The 18,076-nt window shown below is 44.1% G+C and overlaps 1 protein-coding gene across 2 annotated transcripts in view; it reads right to left on the bottom strand.

The window, feature by feature from the left end:
* Positions 1-18,076, bottom strand: part of TEP1 (telomerase associated protein 1) — a 57,991-nt gene that overhangs the window by 18,235 nt on the left and 21,680 nt on the right. For both annotated transcript variants that reach the window (XM_059372436.1, XM_059372433.1), the window contains exons 2-17: positions 16,194-16,778; positions 14,885-15,067; positions 14,441-14,575; positions 13,551-13,712; positions 12,972-13,133; positions 12,582-12,659; positions 10,677-10,801; positions 10,320-10,477; positions 6,782-6,891; positions 5,975-6,065; positions 5,556-5,745; positions 2,864-3,032; positions 2,050-2,208; positions 1,792-1,869; positions 702-832; positions 365-424 (exon numbers count right to left, since the gene is read on the bottom strand). In XM_059372436.1, the coding sequence (XP_059228419.1) occupies positions 365-424; positions 702-832; positions 1,792-1,869; positions 2,050-2,208; positions 2,864-3,032; positions 5,556-5,745; positions 5,975-6,065; positions 6,782-6,891; positions 10,320-10,477; positions 10,677-10,801; positions 12,582-12,659; positions 12,972-13,133; positions 13,551-13,712; positions 14,441-14,575; positions 14,885-15,067; positions 16,194-16,754 (2,552 nt within the window). In that variant the 5' untranslated portion in view covers positions 16,755-16,778. The remainder of the gene's footprint in view (positions 1-364; positions 425-701; positions 833-1,791; positions 1,870-2,049; positions 2,209-2,863; positions 3,033-5,555; positions 5,746-5,974; positions 6,066-6,781; positions 6,892-10,319; positions 10,478-10,676; positions 10,802-12,581; positions 12,660-12,971; positions 13,134-13,550; positions 13,713-14,440; positions 14,576-14,884; positions 15,068-16,193; positions 16,779-18,076) is intronic.

The raw sequence follows: 18,076 nt of genomic DNA, 5'->3' as shown, positions 1-18,076 counted from the left end.
AAAAAAAAAAAAAAAAAAAAAAAAGAAATAATATGACCAACTCTTGAGTTGTTCCCTTAAAAACAAACAGTACAACCTTGCCCATCCTTTATCCTTCTGCCTCCTATATGTAACACAAAGATGAGGGCTGGAGCTGGAGCAGCTATCTTGAGCCATGAGGTGAAAGCAGAATATTTGAGGATGATGGAGCAGTAAAAGGTGACTGAGCCCCTCTAACACTGTTGCTGCTATACCAGGATGGCTGCAGAAGAACAATAAGCTTCTATATTGCTTAAAAAAAGAAGTAAAGGGAGTAGAAGCCAGGTAATCTCGGAAAGATGTTCTAACAAAACCCCAACCCCTTCAGTGCTCATTCAGTACTCACTTCAGTATCCCATCAGTGTAGCCTGAGAGAGTCACGCTGTTGGGATTCGAATCTGGTAATCTGGCAAAGGAAGAAGCAGTCACTAGCCATCAGAAACAGTGCCAGGAGCACAGAGTCACTGCTCTCTAGGATGGATACCCCAGCTGTGCACTTTGAATAGGGTTATATGCTAGGCTGGGGCATGGAGCCAGGCTGAAGGCTTCAGAGAAAGCTCTAGTACTTAGGCAGAGATAGGGACGTGCCTGGCGAGTGGGAGGGTCCCAAACTACAGTAGGGGTAGAGAGGAAATCTGGGAACCTATCTTCTGGCACTGGACAAGGAGTTTGAGCATCCTTACATGTTACATGTCCTTTGTAGGGGGACAGAAACGAAGAGGCACTTGGAATTCACATGCTGCCAGAAAAGCTGTTTGGCCTCATTTACCAGTCTGTTACACATAGTGTTGCCAAAGAGGATGACCCTGTCCACCTGTAAGATGAAAAGGAAGGGGCTGGGATCAGGAGGCAGAAGAAGAAATGCTAATAAACTCAGGATATCTAAAGAAAAGATTTCTGGGGATTAGGGGATTAGGACAGCTCTGACAGGAATGGAAATTGCTTCTCCAGAGAACACTGAGGTTGGGGGAAGCCACTACAACCTGACATGGAGTAAGGAGGAAGGGGGGAAGGGAGGAGGGCTGCTGGAGCTGGCTAATTCAGGCTCACAAGAGCTGATCGATAAATTTTTAGAGAAGTGCTTGGGTGGCTCAGATCATTAACTGTCTGCCTCCGACTCAGGTCATGATATCCAGGGTCCTGGGTCCTGCTCAGCAGGGAATCTGTTTCTCCTTCTCTCTCTACCTCTCCATTCGGCTTGTGCTCTCTCTCTCTCTCTCTGTCAGATGAATAATGAGTAAGTAAAATCTTTTTTCAAAATTTTAAAATAATTTTAAGAATTTTGTGAGCCAGTTGTTAAACATGGCCACTACTAAACATTAAATTGTATAAACTTAAATTATATTAAAAATGAAGGCAACAAATACTCAAAACTCATCACTTCCTAATTCTTTTACTACATGTTACCATTATCTACTCTTGGTCTTATTTACATCTACTGTATCTATACTGTAGAAATACCATGTAGTGCTATACTACTGGGCATCACTTCCCAACTCTGCTCACCGATACCATGTCGGTAGCTTGAAATCAGCTGTGATAGGAGTATTTACACCATCGAAATTAGCAAATGCTATTAACAAAGACTAATTTTTTCCAGAGAGCTGGGTTTTAAGCATTCACCAACACACCACTGGATAGGGTACTACAGCCAGCTGGGAGTGGATGTGGGTACCGTACTTAGTTTGAAAGATGATCTTCAAGAAATTAGAGACATCGGTTGCGGAGGGAAAAGTGAAGGAGTCGGAGGGCTTCTCAGGGACTGGGACTCACAGGGACTCTTTGGGCAGCCAGGGACAGCAGGTACTTCCCAAAAGTCTGCAAGGACCATTCACCCTCTTCATCCAAATCCTGAAGAAAAGAGTCTTATGTTCCGTGTTGGCATGGGAGATCATCAGTAAGCAACAAACACCATTTTCTGCTTGGGAAACCTTCAGAACTATCTATATCCAAGCCTTTCCTGATTTATCAGGCCGTGTCAAGGACCGTGTCCATTCATGCATTTTTGCTTGGTGGGGGTGGGTGTCTGACCTGGGCCTGAGCCTGGAGCATGCTGGCAGTCTTCAGGATACCTTCTTCTGCTTTAAGCACAGCAGTCCTCATAGTGCCTCCTCCACAGAATAAAAGATCCACCTGCTCCGCCCGTGCAATCATCATCCCAATCAGCAGCAGCACATAGCTTATGGGGGGCTGCTTGGACAAACATCACAGTGAGATACGGCCACCCCCCCACCCCCCACATTTTTAATGTAAGTTCCATGTCTAACACAGGGCTCAAACTCACCACCATTAAGATCCATAGTTGTATACTCTACCAACTAAGCCAGCCAAGCCAGCCAGATTCCCCAGTTCCCTTATTTAGAAACCTACCTTTACCCATCCAGCCCTGGAGGTCAAACACTCCACTGGTTGGGGAAAAGGGACAAAATCCCCAGTTAGGAAGGGATAGCTTCAGCAGCTCTCAAGAAGAGCTGGTCAGGGAGAAAGGTCTTGGAGAAGGACCAGGATTCATGCCCAAATTGAAAACTGGGATATAGGGAAATGAAAATGAGACATACTTTGGTGACAGAAATTTAGAGAGAATTAAGTACCAGCCAAATGTGAAAAACAGAAGTATTATAATGCAGGAACGGGCATTAGACAACATTCTAGGAACTGTCCCTAGGAACCAGGGTCCAATACTGAGATGCAAATGCATGCCATTTATTTCAGGTCTGAGTACTTCCTTGGGAAAACCATGTCTGGGAACAGGATACCTCTCAGAATCCCCAGCCCCTTTTCTAACCCCCAACCTTTTAATTTTTTTCTTTTTCTTCTCTCTCTCTCTCTTTTTTTTTTCTTTTACCCCTTGCAAGTTGCTCTTCCGACAGAGCTCCTCCGTCCCCATGTCCGTCAGATAGACCAAGATGGTGCGGCCAGGCAGCGGGGGCAGGTTGTGCTTCACAGAGATGTTCACGGCTGTCTCCAGGGCCTGCCGGTACCGAGCCAGCATCTCACCATCATACTTCCCCCATCTGTCAACAGAAAAGACACAAACAGAAGGGCTCGGGGGTTTCTCTACTTGCCATTTTGAGGAAGATAGGAAGATGAGAACTTGGCACTCCAGCAAGGAGTGTTTCCGCCCCTGCCACAGCTCGCCTCCACTGCCGGCAGGGGAGACTGGGGCAGAACTTCCCCATTTCCATTCCAAGGGCCTCTACTGACCTTTCTCATGGCAGAAGAGGGGAGTCATCTGTAGACCCACTCTCTGAAATCCTTTGCCATACTTCCCACATAAATCCGTACCTACTTCATGAGGCAAGATTTAACTGCTACATACTTTTAATTGTATTTTAAAGAACAAATACTAACTCATATTCTGAAAACCAGCAGTTAAAGAGGAAAGAAGAAAACATTCATCCATTCATCCCACCTTTCTAGTAGAATCTCTACTTCAGGGTAACTGAATAGTTTAAATTGATAGGAGTGGTTCTTTTTAGAGTTCCAGCTAATAAATATGGGGAATGATAGAAAACTCCCACTCTAGAGCAGCTAATGAAACAACGGGTTCAGGCAAAGATCACCAAAGCATGAACCACGACTTACAGAGAAGAGATCAGGCTATAACCACTCAAAGGCATGGGTAGCAGCACTATGAGTAGGACCACCAGAGCTTTGGTGTCCCCTGATCTTGTATCTTATTACAAGGCTTAAAAAAAAAGTTAAAAAAAAAAAAAAGGTGGTCTCATTTACAGGATACAAAGAATCCCCTATGAGAAATAGTCTTACAAGGAAAAAAAAGTGAATCTTAAATCTATGTAAGCCTTTAGAGTTAATACCCTCAGCACATGAAACAGAGAAACAAGTTAGAAGACACCATGAGGAGGATGACAAATCCAGAAAGTGGGACACACTGCAGGGTCCCTGAAGCCAGTTTCTATAGTAAGTCAATGGCCTGAAGACAATGAAAATATTAAAAGAGATATAAGAGACTTAATAGTTAAATGTAATGCGTATGCCTTATTTGGATTCTGATTTGAATAAAATTGTGAAATCATAATTTTGAGATGATTGGGAAATTTGAATATGGACTAGATAATAAAAGATAATACCAAGGAATTATTATAATTATTAGGTTTATTAATGACATTCTAACTACATAATAAAATGTATTAAAAGACACATGTGGAGATAGGAAAGGATGAAATAAAATTATATTATATGGCATTTGTTCATAAAACACCTTCCCAGAAAAAAGAAGAAATGGACCACTAAAAGAACTATGGTAAAATCTAGATAATTACAGAATGTGGCTAACAGTTTTATGAGAGTCCATTATAATATTCTCATTACTTGTGTGCATGTTTAAAACTTTTTTCATAATAATTTTTTTTAACATTTTATCTATTTATTTGACCAGAAAGAGATCACAAGTAGGCGAGTGGCAGGCAGAGGCGGGGGGGGGGGGGCCTGCTGAGCAGAGAGCCCAATGCGATGGGGGGTGCTCCATCCCAGTGCCCTGGGATCAAGAACTGAGCTGAAGGCAGAGGCTTAACCCACTGAGCCACCCGGGTACCCCTATAATAATGTTTTTAAACTAGAAAATTCAGTATTCTCTACCAGTGCTATCCAATAGAATTAAGTTACAGTTAATGAAACAAAATTAAATTTCACATGTAACTAAAAATTTTTAGTAGCTGTAGGAAGAAAGTAAAAATAAACCGGAGATATTAACCCAATATGACATTTGATTAAACATATTAAACTATGTTCATTTTAACATGAAATCAATACAAAAGTTACAGAGGAGATATTTTACACCCTTTTTCATACTGTCCTCAAAATCTGGCACATCTCAATTCCAACTCGCTGTGCGTGGCTTGTGGCTACTGAGATGGCCAGCGAATGTTTGTTTTTTGGACTGGACTCCAGACTTGACTTTTAAGTTGCCCTGGCTTCAGCCACGCATTCCCTAGTAGGTTAGATGAGCCCTGCCTTTGTCTTGAATGAAGATCCTGTTGAAGCATCTAAAGGGCAGAGTGTCGGGACTTCAACAACCTTACAGAACAGGTTTTATGTCTGACTTTGAGCCTGCTCGGTGGTTATGATCTTTACATGTATAAACTAACAAACAAATAAATAAATAAAGACAGGACAAGAGAGAGAGAGAAAACAGATATCATGGAGAAGAAAAAGAAACTGAACCAGAACAGGAGCAGAGGACAGAGAAAGGAGAATGCTGCACAGATTCACAGAGCCCCCCAGAAACCAATAAAACAATCCCAGATAATAAATTGGAGGCCTCAACATAGTTTTTTTTCTCATGATTTCTCCATAGGACAACATTAAAGGCAAGGTTTGCCATGCAAAGAGTTGGAACCAGACAAGTCTGAGCCACTGGGACAAACATATCTTCACAGAATAAAAGTTGGGGTTCCCAGATGACTCCCGAGCCCTGTAATGGTACCTCTTGTTGCCCACCCTTTGCCCCCAGAGAACATAGCATGCACAGGCGCGCGCGCGCGCACACACACACACACACACACACACACACACACCTGGCCTTTTGTATTTTCAGCTTTTCCCACTTGAGCTGCTCATATATCACGGGTATCATCATTGTTGTCCGAAGGTTCTGGCGACTTGGGTTGAAAGGATACCTCCGATAGGTCATCCAATTCTTGCTCTTTTTTGCATTTCTAGTCATTATTGAACACATCAGTTTTGTATTGGAAGGGAGTGGCAATGCTGTGTGGTAAACAGGTAAGTAAGTGAGTCAGTGTCAGTCAGCCTGTGCTCTCCTATTGTCCTCCCACCAATACCTGCCCTAAGCCCTGACCCTCGGGCTGGCAAGTGTCTGAACTCTGCCCACCCCACATCCTGAGACCAGAAGGCAAGAGGCTGAAACATACCAGTGCTCCTAATTCATCTACTCTCAGACTCGGGAGACAAACAGGATTCGGAAGATAGATAATACCTTTACTTTTGAGTCGAGCCTCAAGGTTATTGATGGAATCATGGGCATTAAGGAATCTGAATGGGAACTGCCGACTGTGGATCACCGAATTCTGGAAAGCAAGGGAGGGGTCACGAGCAACATATCAGGGAGAATGGGGGTGGGATTAATCAGGGTCCTCAGGGACCAGGAGTACTAGATAACCACTGTCTTAGATTTGTGGGAAAATGAGGAAGGATAAAATGGATATTACAGAAGAGATACAGAAAAAAGTGGAGAAGAATAAAAGAAAAAGAAAGCTGTCAGGTAGACTATGAAAAGAAGGAAAGAAGGGAGGGATGGCTGAGTGGCTCAGTCTTGAGCATCTGCTTTTGGCTCAGGTCATGATCCCACGTACCCAGGATCATGTCCTACATCAGGCTCCTTGCTCAATGAGGAGCCTGCTTCTCCCTCTGCCTGCTGCTGCCCCTGCTTGTTTTCCCTCTCTCTTTCTCTCTCTGACAAATAAAATCTTTAAAAGAAGAAAAAAAGAAAAAAGAGGAAAGAAGTAAAGGAAGGAGGCTGATTTCTTTAATATCAGACTCCCTCCGAAGTCAGTTACATCATATAAGTGCCTCTTCTTGGTAAATCAGTGATCCAAGGAAAGTTCTTATACTTGAACTGTCTCTGCCAGCAGAGACAGCAGATCTGTCTCTGCCAGCCTATCCATATCTCCATACCTATTTATAGCCCACATAAAATAGCTCGTGGCCAGGACCTTCCACAGCCATGAGGAAGAAGCAACAGCATCACTGCACCCACCTCTAGTCCCCCTGCCCCCCCACATACCTCATGCTGGAGTCTCTGGAGTACAAGCTCGTGGTGGCGGGCACTGATTCCAACCCGCAGCAGGTTGCACAGATTCCGAAGCAGGGCCATGAAGGGAAGCTTCCCATTGTCTGTGGAAGGTCAGGCACAGGGTAAGGAAAGCAGACAAAGGATGAATAAGGAAGGTCAGAGACCAGAGTAAGACACTCAGAGGCCACAAAGAAAATGCAGAACGGAGAGAGTGAGGTACTAACATACAATATACCCGACTCAAAATGTTTCAGACATCTAGACAGATGAAAACAGGATTGGCCTAAAGTGTGGTACAAGATTTATATAACATTGTTTACAAGACAGCTGTTTGAATAAACAACTCCTATTGTTGCTTTGTCTGCTGGTCCAGCCACGCAATTGGGCTGAACCAGCAAAAATATATTCTCTAATCTAGAGTAAAGATTTCCAAACATTTTAGGTGGTGAAACATGAAATTTTCTAGTGTAAGTTTATTTATTTATAAATTGTATACATGTAGTGTAATCATCGGGTTAATATTTCCAGGCACAACATAAGCTAAAGTAAGGTTCACCTTTAATAATAATGTATATAAATTCATATTTCAAATAATCTTCCTGGAAATTTTGAAGTTTTCTGGCAAACTTCTTGTGAGATCTGATTAAATAGTCGTTATTTTTCATTGAAATAGAGGTGAAGAAGATTTGCACTAAAGAATTTCACCCCTATTACTTTCATATTGTCCATTTGTTCTGTGATATTAGTGTCATTTTCAAGTCATAGTTTCTTGATAATAACGTCTTTAAGGCTTATGTCTACTTCAGATGGTTAGTTTGGTTAAGACTGAATAATAATTCTAAATCCACTTACAATTCAAAGATAAGTTTGGTAAGTCATTATGCAGAAACCAAAAGAGAGTGAGGGGCTCTGTGGACACCCTTGTACTAGAGAAACCCTATTCTTCCTCCACAAACCTGAACTCTTATATGTGCCATGTACCATACTACACACAGACCGAGTGACCACAGGGGCACAATCTGTTTGGTAAATATTGGGAAAATCCTTTCCTTTCTTTCTTTTAGACAAGGGAAACCATAAGTCTGAGGTGTGATATTTTTCTTGGGTACCCCCAGAGGTGCTTTCGGACCACCTTAGAGACATGGCCTGTCAGCCCCCAGCCACGTTCCCAGGCACTAGCAGCAGCTTCTGTCAAGAGAGTGGTGGTGTCTTTTTTTAAGGTGATTTAAGTCTCATTTGAATTACAAGATAGAAGCTTCCAGCCTTCTGGAAGTCCTGCGGTTCTTGAGTCATAATTCTATTCACAAACTGTATAGAAGAATTAGGTTGTGCACACCATGCAAATGGTGGGGGAGAACTCATAAACAATTACATCCTTTGTCAGTTCATAAATTGTTCTCAACTGTTGCTATGTATGAGAGGCTTTCTAGAACATTTAAATAAGAAATTAAGTCCAATATCATATTTATGATACTAGAAAATAAATTTAACCTTTATCCTTCAGACTGAGAAGTTCACTGATTTCATTCAAAAAAAAAATATTCTTATTCAACTCTCTCCAATTCTAGGAATTTTCAGCTTATTATATGGGAATTTATGGGCATGTAATATTATCATCTTAAAATGTTTATAAAAAATAAAAAATTTAAAAAAAAAATTAAAAAAAAAAAAAAACTGCTAATCGGGGCGCCTGGGTGGCTCAGTGGGTTAAGCCGCTGCCTTCGGCTCAGGTCATGATCTCAGGGTCCTGGGATCGAGTCCCGCATGGGGCTCTCTGCTCAGCGGGGAGCCTGTTTCCCTCTCTCTCTCTCTGCCTGCCTCTCAGTCTACTTGTGATTTCTCTCTGTCAAATAAATAAATAAAATCTTTAAAAAAAAAAAAAAAACTGCTAATGAGGGCACCTGGGTGGCTCAGTCAGTTAAGCGACTGCCTTTGCCTCGGGTCATGATCCCAGAATCCTGGGATCGAGTCCCATATGGGGCTTCTCCTACTCTATGGGGAGTCTGCTTCTCTCTCTCCCTCTGCCTGCTGCTCCCCATGCTTGCGCTCTCTCTTTCTCTGTCACATAAATAAATAAAATCTTTAAAAGAAAAACTGTTACTGAGTTATTAATGAGCCTTGTGGTCTCCCAAGAGGGGTCTGTATATCTCTTTTTTTTTTTTTAAGATTTTATTTATTTATTTGACAGAAAGAGAAATCACAACTAGGCAGAGAGGCAGGCAGGGGGTTGGGAGAAGCAGGCTCCCTGCTCAGCAGGGCTCCATCCCAGGACCCTGAGATCATGACCCAAGCCAAAGGTAGAGGCCTAACCCACTGGGCCACCCAGGTGGAGGGGTCTGTATATCTAATTACATTTTGTCTTATATTTTATTAGTATATTTATATTTTTATACACATTTTCAGATCTAGATTTAAATATTTTATGTATTCTCTCAAGTACATAATTCATTAGTACATATATAAAATTGTTTAAATTATATATACATATATTGTGATGTCAAACAAAAGTTTTTTTGCAATATATGATCAAAAAACTCTGGAGTCTAGAGGATTAGACTATGGGCATTAGACTAAGCCTAGACAAATGTCACAGTTTTAATTTTTTAAGGGCAGAGAGAGGAAGTACAGATGACATACCAGAATCAGCTACACATCCTGGCTGCCATCCAGGCAACTTTCTCCTGTTCCACCCAAAGTGTCAAATATTGGGGAAGAGGTTGTCAGGCATGTGTGTGTGTATGCATGTGTTTTAATGCCCATGTGATTCTCATGTTGATACTCCCAGCGACAACCACACAGTGAGAACCATGACAGATAAGCAGCTGAGAATTTGAGCTGCCCTGGGCACAATCTGCACATGGCAGTTCGCAGAGAAATAGATTTAAAAAAAAAAAAAGACGGGCTTCTGAAGCCCCAAAATATGAAGTCTCCAAAACCCAGTCACAAATTCTACAGCAAGATGTCTTTCAACAGAAAGATACTAACTTAAAATTTTCAAAGATGAAATAGAACTTAAGACAGACTAGAAAGAGCCTTGTAGAGTTAAAAATAAACTAACAACAGCAACAAAAAGAGACAAACAGAAGACTGAAATAACTTGGTCCTTCTGATTTAATTTTTTTTTTCTCTTTATCAGTATGGGCAAATTACCTCAAAGTCCTAAATATGGGTTCCTGCGGAGATTCCAATACTCCATATGCCAATCCTACCTTGATTAGATGACTTACCCAGTATGACCTAAGTGAAATCAGAGAGAAGGTACCACTTTGTCCTGTGTTGATCAAGGCTTGTAAATCACCTAACCACATCTGGAATAACGACCTCCCTATGAAGTCAGTGCCGTCAAAGCAGACACCACTGGTCTGCTTGGGCATGGTGGATGGCAAAACTCACAAACCCAATCACTTTCAGTGATGCAACCCCCAGGCAAGAGAATAACTGTATCATGCCACAGAAGTTAACTCAGGGTACAAAACGTAGAGGTGTGAGTGGGGAAGAGGATGGGACTGTATGGTCAAGGTTACTCTACCAATCAGCTCCTCCCAGACAGAAGCTTTGTTCCCCCACAGGCTCAGCTCCCGCTCCCAGGTTTCTGGCTGAGGGAGCTTCATCCGCTTCCCAGCTCTGCTAGAATCCCATGGCCCAGGAAGGCGACTTCGAGAAAATGTTTGTAGGCTGGAAGGATATCTGGAACAGAAGAGGAAAATCTTACCATTTCAAAGCTGGCAGAAAATAACACAGAAGAGAGAAAGTCAGTCAGTCAAAGCTAGTCAGTTGCACTTGCCACTAATGTGACTGGAGTCAGAACTATAGGCACAGGGCCATGGAGGTTGAAAAGCCACAGGGTCACCCATGTGGATGGTATTTTCAGGGTGTGTCTTCTCACCTGTAGCCCAGTAGGGCTTGGACGTGCTGAGCCGGCTCCCGGATGTGCAGTCGCTGCACTAACTTCTTGAGAGTGAACCTCGGCTGCTTCTTTTTCTCTGGTACTGCACTGTAGGTCTCCTCAAACTGTGGAAATATCCCCCAAGTCCCACAGAAGTCATTTAATCTATGACCATGTCACTTGCTTCAGAAATCAGAACTGCAGACATCCTATACCTACGAGGTAATTTCTTCCCCCAATGTAGATCTGGGCAAAGAGTAGGAAGAGGCAGCAAAAGTCACCAGCAACAAGAACTTCTGCAGTGAGCATACCATTGTAGCTCTTTGGGGTCACTGTGTTTCATGTACGCAAGATTGAACTATCAATAGTTAACACAGGATAACTGGCTTGTGAAAAACAAGATGGGGATGGAATGAACAGAGAACATCTCTTTCTCAGAGGGAGGGAAAGGAAAAAGCAGCTTTTATTTAAATCACTGAGACTTGGAGGAGGAGGTAAATGGAGGCATCAGAAAACACAAGCCACAGGGAGTGGAAAAACAGAACAAAGTTGCCTTTCTATGGTGTCTTCTACAATAGAAGAGCTAAGATTGGGATATATTATTAGAATGAAGAGAAAAGATCAGTTGACCAACTGAGAATGTTTTCTCTTGTAATAATCACCATAATATTTTCCCAATAATCTATTTTAATGATGATGATGTTGGTGATAGCTAAAACTTACTCAGTGCCAGGTATTGTGAGAAATATTTTAAATTCAGGGTGCCTGGGTGACTCAAGTCATGATCCTGGGGTCCTAGGATTAAGTCCCATATCAGGCTCCCTGCTCAGCAGCTCTTGCTGTCCCCAACTTGTACTCTGTCTCTGTCTCTGTCTCTCTCTCAATACCTCTCTCACACACACACACACAAAATAAATAAAATCTTTTTTTAAAGATTTTATTCATTTATTTGACAGAGAGAGATCACAAGTAGCCAGAGAGGCAGGCAGAGAGAGAGAGAAGGAAGCAGGCTCCTGCTGAGCAGAGAACCCAATGTGGGGCTCAATTTCGGGACCTTGAGACCATGACCCAAGCTGAAGGCAGAGGCTCAACCCACCCAGCCACCCAGGAACCCCAAAATAAATAAAATCTTAAAAAAAAAAAGAAATACTTTAAATTCAGTGACTGATTTAATCCTCACAAGAACCCAATGAAGTACCCAATGAGGCACTGCTATTATCCCTATTTTATATCTGAGGAAACAGAGGTAAGACAGGGTAAGTCATTTGGCAAAGTTTGCATAACCAGCGAGTGGTGCTGGTGGGGGGATTCAAATCTAGGTCTAATTCCTGATTCTATGCTTTTAACCACAAAGTGCAGTGCTTTATTTGTCATTAAATGCAAAAATGCTTAGTTTGGTTTTAAAACTTCCTGCAAAAATTTTATACTTTATAAAGTATATACTTTATAAGTTTCATACTTTCTTTCTTTCTTTCTTTGGGAGAGAATGGTGGGGGGTGGAGAGAGAGAACCTCAAGAAGATTCCCTGATATGTGAGAAGCCCAACGTGCAGGGCTCAATCCCATGACCCCGCGATCATGAACTGAGTCAAAATCAAGAGTCAGATGCTTAACCAACTGAGCCACCCATGTGCCCATATTTCATACACTGTTAGCTCACTTACCCAGCTGTACGTGCCACCAGTCCATAAATAGTAAGGGAAGCAACATGGGAAATAAAAGGAGCCTTTCCCAGTGCTCTCAAACCTGACCCTACAATCACAACTGAGAACTCCCCAGGAAGTTGGAAATTGGAATATGCCTACCACATCTTGAGTATTTCTAAACCAAACAGAATTCCATTTCTAAATATTAGCTGAGAAAAGGTTTTACATGCACATGTGGAACCCCAGAACAAGGCACTCACCTTCTTCTGTTCATCTTTAAGAGGCCTCAGGTACCTCGGCCAGTATTTTTGTGTCTCAGAAAATGGGCGCCCTGTCTTCTGTAGGGATAGGAGAAGCAATTTCAAAATGGGAAATGGAACCCATCCTTGGAGAGATCCATTCCAATGGTACCAAAGGTCCATCTCTGCCAAAAAGGAAGCCAGCCAAGACAGCCCTGCCCTGTCTGCCCCCTGAGCTCTACTCAGCCCTTCCCTCTGCCTTTCTCTGACTCCTTTAATATGGTAGGAACATGTCAGAGGCTTAGTGTGGGATCCCCCAGGGTCAGCAGGTTCCTTGGACCTCCTGCCCACCCCCCTTTTCCAGAGAGAAGGGGCCTAGGCTGTGAATGATCAGACTGAGCAGGGACTGACTGGGGGCCGGGGAGGCGGGCGGGGGCAACTCTTGGCCCGGTGCTTCCGAGGGTTGTACTTAGCCAGCTGGTACTCATCAAACTGGGCAAATTTGTCAGTCATAGCAGCACGCAGGCAGGCAGGCAGGGGCACCAGCTTGTCCTCCTCTCCTCCAGCCAGGTTCTGTCAGTGAGAGAGGAAAGACCCTCAGGAGTGAGACACAGATCAACCCTCTACAACAAGGCAAGACCACTTCACAGGGATAAATGAGGGCACAGAAGAAGAAGATGGCTTCCAGCCCCAGCTCTAGAGTGATCATTTCTACAGTCCTGGCCAGTTGGCAGACTTCTCTGATTCTCATCTCCTGCATCGTAAACACGAGGTCCAGAATAAGACCAATTTTTCTCCCACTGTGGTCCAGCTCTTCTCAGTCATATTCTCTCTATTGGGCAACCCAGCACAATCCAGGGAGAAGCTGTCCTATCCGGGAAGCAAAACTGAGGACAACTGAGGGGAGGTGGAACTAGATGAGAATTTTCCGCAGGGATGTGATAAGCAAGGGAGAGAGAACCAGTGAGAGCCAAAGCTCAGGGAACATACCTGGTAGAACGTGGCTACCTGGATCCAATCAGAAGGCAGCTGGACAATGGCACAGAAATAGCGTCGCAGGTGGGGGCGGCAGACCGGCAAGAAGGCAGCAATGGCCAACACTTTGTTGGCCACAGTCCGGATGTTCAGCTGCTGCCTGGCGTACAGAGCTGCCTGAGGCACAGGGTGGGGAGAGCTGGCATCTCAGCCACTTGTCCCAAAGCATCATGCCCCAAACAAACTCACTTGCTTAATCCACTTGCTTAAAACCTTTTCTGAACACTTCACAATGTCTATAAAACAGAAAGCCCAAGCCTGCTGACTTGGAAGGCTACATCCTCCATACTCTAGCCCTTATCCACCTTTGCAGCATGGCTTCTTCTGAGTCTACTGATCACCTTCCAAGTCAACCAGGTACTTAGAGGGCTTCCCATCACCAAGGGCCATTGAAAATTACCCAGGGTAATTTTCAGGCCACCCTGTCCCCCAGTCAATCCGTGCTCAACCTGGTCATAGAAAACATCCCTCCTCCCCTGTTTCTCTTCTTCTGAAACATTCACTGCCTACTACTCCATTTGCATTTATGTAATACTTGGGAATGTTCTGCTTCCCTAACAATATCATAAGCTCCTTAAAAGCCAGATCTAAGTTTCATGATCTTCAAGGCCTAGTTTTGAGTACTTAGCCTGTGTAGTTACTAAACAAATGAGCCCTAGTATACTCTTTCCCAATCTCATCTTCCCCCCACTCCTCAAAGAACCTCAGGGACTAGCCCTCAGACTCACCCAGAGATCCTACTCCCTTCCCACAAAGCTGGCCACCATTCCCCTCCCACACCATGGCCACAGTTCCTGCCTCCCAGCTTCCAGTTCCCATCCAACCACTCCTTCACACCACAGTACCTTAAGGATGAATTCAGGCTCCAAAGGTGCAAGTTCACTACAGACTTCAAAGAGAGTACCCGAGGTCATGTCAGCTGCAGCTTCTATGTTTACCTCTGATGTCAGAGAGGAGCACAGCAGGCTTATGAGAACCATCTGAGAATTGAGAAAGAGAGGGGAGAAAGGATGAAAGAGATCATGAGGACCAACTCAAGCACCCACTCAGGCTGATTTACGAAATCAAGAGCAGAGAGAAATGACCCCCACTTTCAGAAAGATGTCTGTCCAACTGAGAGGTTAGAAAAGGTGACTAGGGAATGAGAAATAAGAGCTGGGTGATACCCCATCCTTCCCCTGCCATCTGTGGAGGTGAACTGGTTTGGCCCTTGGTCACCACCCCTCCCACACCACCTCACACCATTCCCTCCACCATCATCAATCTCTCCCCAGCACTGGAACTTTTACCTTCTTGTCCTTAAGGGCCTGGTCAGTGGGCCCAGGATGAGATTCAGAGTCCTCAGTGGTGAGCTTCAGGACAGGCTCCTCCACCTTCTCTTCCTCTCCCAAGCTTAGATTATAAACAGGCATCTGAACCTCTACCCGTTCCTTCTCTTCTGGCAATTTCTCTTCTGAAGAGGAACAAGAGCCCTGGGGATAGTGGCAGTTGATAATCACATAGACAGATCCGAAGACAGATCTCTCAAACACAGACAGATCTGAAGGCAGATCCCAGGCACAGGAGGAGTCTACATCTATCTTCCAGAACCAAAACTCCTTCTCCCTACCCCCTCACACCCGGGCATCCATCTCTCTTGGCTGACAGAGTGACCCCTCACTGTCACACACACCAACTTTCCCAATTCAACCTTCTGAGCCTTTGCTCAGACGCTCTGAGATCTTTCCCTGCTTTCATTTCCTTATTGATGCCACAGCCAAGGAGTCCAAGGCTCCTCACACACACCTCCTACGATACTATTAAGATATTCTGGATTCAGGAAAAAAAAAAAAAAAAAAAAAAGGCCAAGTCCCAGATCAATCCCCCAGCAACCGTGAGCTGCTTAACTTCTGAGTCTCAGCTTCTTCACTCCCTACAACCTATTTGATGGGGCCATTAGAAGATTAAATGGGGTAATATATATATGGCTCTTTGCAAATTGCAAAGCCCTAAATAAATGTAAGACGGCAATAGTAATCCTGACAATGACCCTCTGAGACAGATTTTCACAGACCATATTTTAAAGGGAAAGAAATCAAAGCTTCAACAGGTTAAGTCTTGGCCAAGGTTGTACGGCTTGTTGTTGGCAGAGACAGTATAGCCTCTGCCTCAGTCTGATACCCAAGTCCATACAGAAGAAATATGTGTTTATCTACTGATTCTGCCTTGTATGCTAAATGTGTGTGTATAGATGTGTATAAGTGGACACATGTTTACACCTGTAAATATAGGGAAGTGGGCCATGGTATGGCAGATGTCATCCCTGCTGGACATAAGACCTCAGAAGCACTTGCTTGGCTGCTACTCCAATATCACGCTGCCCGTCCTCCTGAGCAGAGGCTTTCTAAGGCCAGCTCTATTGTACAGAATATCTGAACTTGATATGCGGTAAAAGTAGTGACGCTGAAGACGACAGCCCAAGGGTCAAGGGGCCCTCAGGAAGACGCTCTGAGGACATAAGGTACACAGACACAGAGCAGCAGAGGGGAAACTGAGGCACCAAGGCTAGGGACAAAAGCATCCAACAGACATGCATGGACAAGTGCCTGGAGCTATTACCAAAGCTGTTTCAGGAGCTTTCTCTGTGGCAGAGATGGATTTCGAGGCTGTGGGGCAGCTCAGACAGGCTAGCCCCTCAGAGAGGCACTGGGCCCTAGGAGGCTCAGAGAGTGAGAAGCTGCTGATGTTCAGACTACACACATCAGCTTGCACCAGGTGAGCTTTCTGGAGACAGTGGAGCAAGGGGCTAGTAGACACAGAACTTTTTAGAACAGGGAGCGTGGCCAGGCACCGATTCTCCAACGAGAGGATGTCTGGGTGGACAGAAACATGCCCATGTAGTTTCTCCATAGTCTTCAGGTCAGGAATTGTGGCCAGGCACCGGTTTTCTAAGGAGAGAATGTCTGGGTGGGCAGATACATGCCCACGTGGTTTCTCCATGATCTTCAGGTCAGGAAGTGTGGCCAGGCACCAGTTTTCTAAGGAGAGGATATCTGCGTGGGCAGAGACATGCCCATGTGGTTTCTCCATGGGCTGCAGGTTGGGGAGGGTGGCCAGGCTCCGGTTTTCTAAGGAGAGAATGTCCAGGTGGGCAGACGCATGCCGGTGGAGTTTCTCCATAGCTGGACCCCAACCAGTATATGCCTAGAAGGAGAGAAAGACAGGTGATGAGCTCCTGGCTGCATTGGAGTGTGTTTGCCCTCGGAGTATGTCTTTCCCACAGTCCTCCTGGTAATCCCAGTGACCTGCAGGCAGGGAACAACCAATATTTCTTTTTCAAAGAATGGGTTCATTCTAAGGATATATTCTGAAAATATTATACAGAGAGAATTCAGGGAGCATTAAATGAGAGAAATAGGGGAAAGATAAGGCAGAAGCTGAAGAGCAGAGAAATTAAAAAAAAAAAAAAAAGTACTGGAGATGAAAGTGATATGTCTCCTCACAAAGGGGTAAAGGAGGCCCCTAGGGCTATTAGTGCAATCCCAACTAAGGGATCATATTTGTAATCTGGACTCTAGACTCTAAGCTCTAGAGAAACAAAAATTTTTTTTAAGATTATTTATTTATTTGACAGACAGAAATCACAAGTAGGCAGAGAGGCAGGCAGAGAGAGGAGGGGGGAAGCAGGCTCCCCCCTGAGCAGAGAGCCTGATGCCGGGCTCCATCCCAGGACCCTGAGATCATGACCTGAGCTGAAGGCAGAGGCTTAACCCACTGAGCCACCAAGGTGCCCAAAACAAATATTTTGATCAAGATGTCTATATTTAACAGCCTCAACTTCCTTGCCTCCTACTCACTGTTCAACCAACTAAATGGCATTCTGTCCCTCCTATTCCCCCAAGGTTGTCCCCTTGGTTAACCAATGGAATTCTTGTTACAATGAGAACAAGCACATCTTGGCCCTTATCTTACCTCATCTCTCAAGCAGAATATGACACTGTGGCTCACTCTCTCACTGAAACCCTCTTTTCTCTTTGGCTGTCTTGGTGCCACTGTCTTGATTTTCCTCTTATATCTCTTACCTTCTCTTCATGAAGGCTTTTTCCCTGCCATCGCTTGAATGTTGAAGCCCCTTAGAATTCTATTCTAATCTTACATACTTTCCCAAGAAAGGCTCCAAATAACATTTCTGTGCTGCAAATGCACAAAATTATTCCCTGACTTAGATCTCATCTGAGCTTCATATTCATTTACCCATTTGCCTACTGGACATCTCCACTTGGATGACTCAAAGGTACCCAAAACTCCAGACCCAAATGTATCATCTTTCTCCCACTCTTTCTCAACTCTATTCCATCTCCTTTCCCCTCTCTGCTTATACAGATATGGAGTGAAATAGACTTGAGTTTGAATCCTGATGGGACCCTGAATCTACTTGGGTTGGTTACTTGAACTCTCTGTGCCTCAGTTTCCTCATCTACAAAACTGACATAAATGCCTAC

The sequence above is a fragment of the Mustela nigripes genome, chromosome 13 (assembly GCF_022355385.1).
Source record: "Mustela nigripes isolate SB6536 chromosome 13, MUSNIG.SB6536, whole genome shotgun sequence".
Classification (NCBI taxonomy): domain Eukaryota; kingdom Metazoa; phylum Chordata; class Mammalia; order Carnivora; family Mustelidae; genus Mustela; species Mustela nigripes.
Note: the sequence above shows the minus strand (reverse complement) of the source record. Positions and strands in the feature narration are given on the sequence as shown.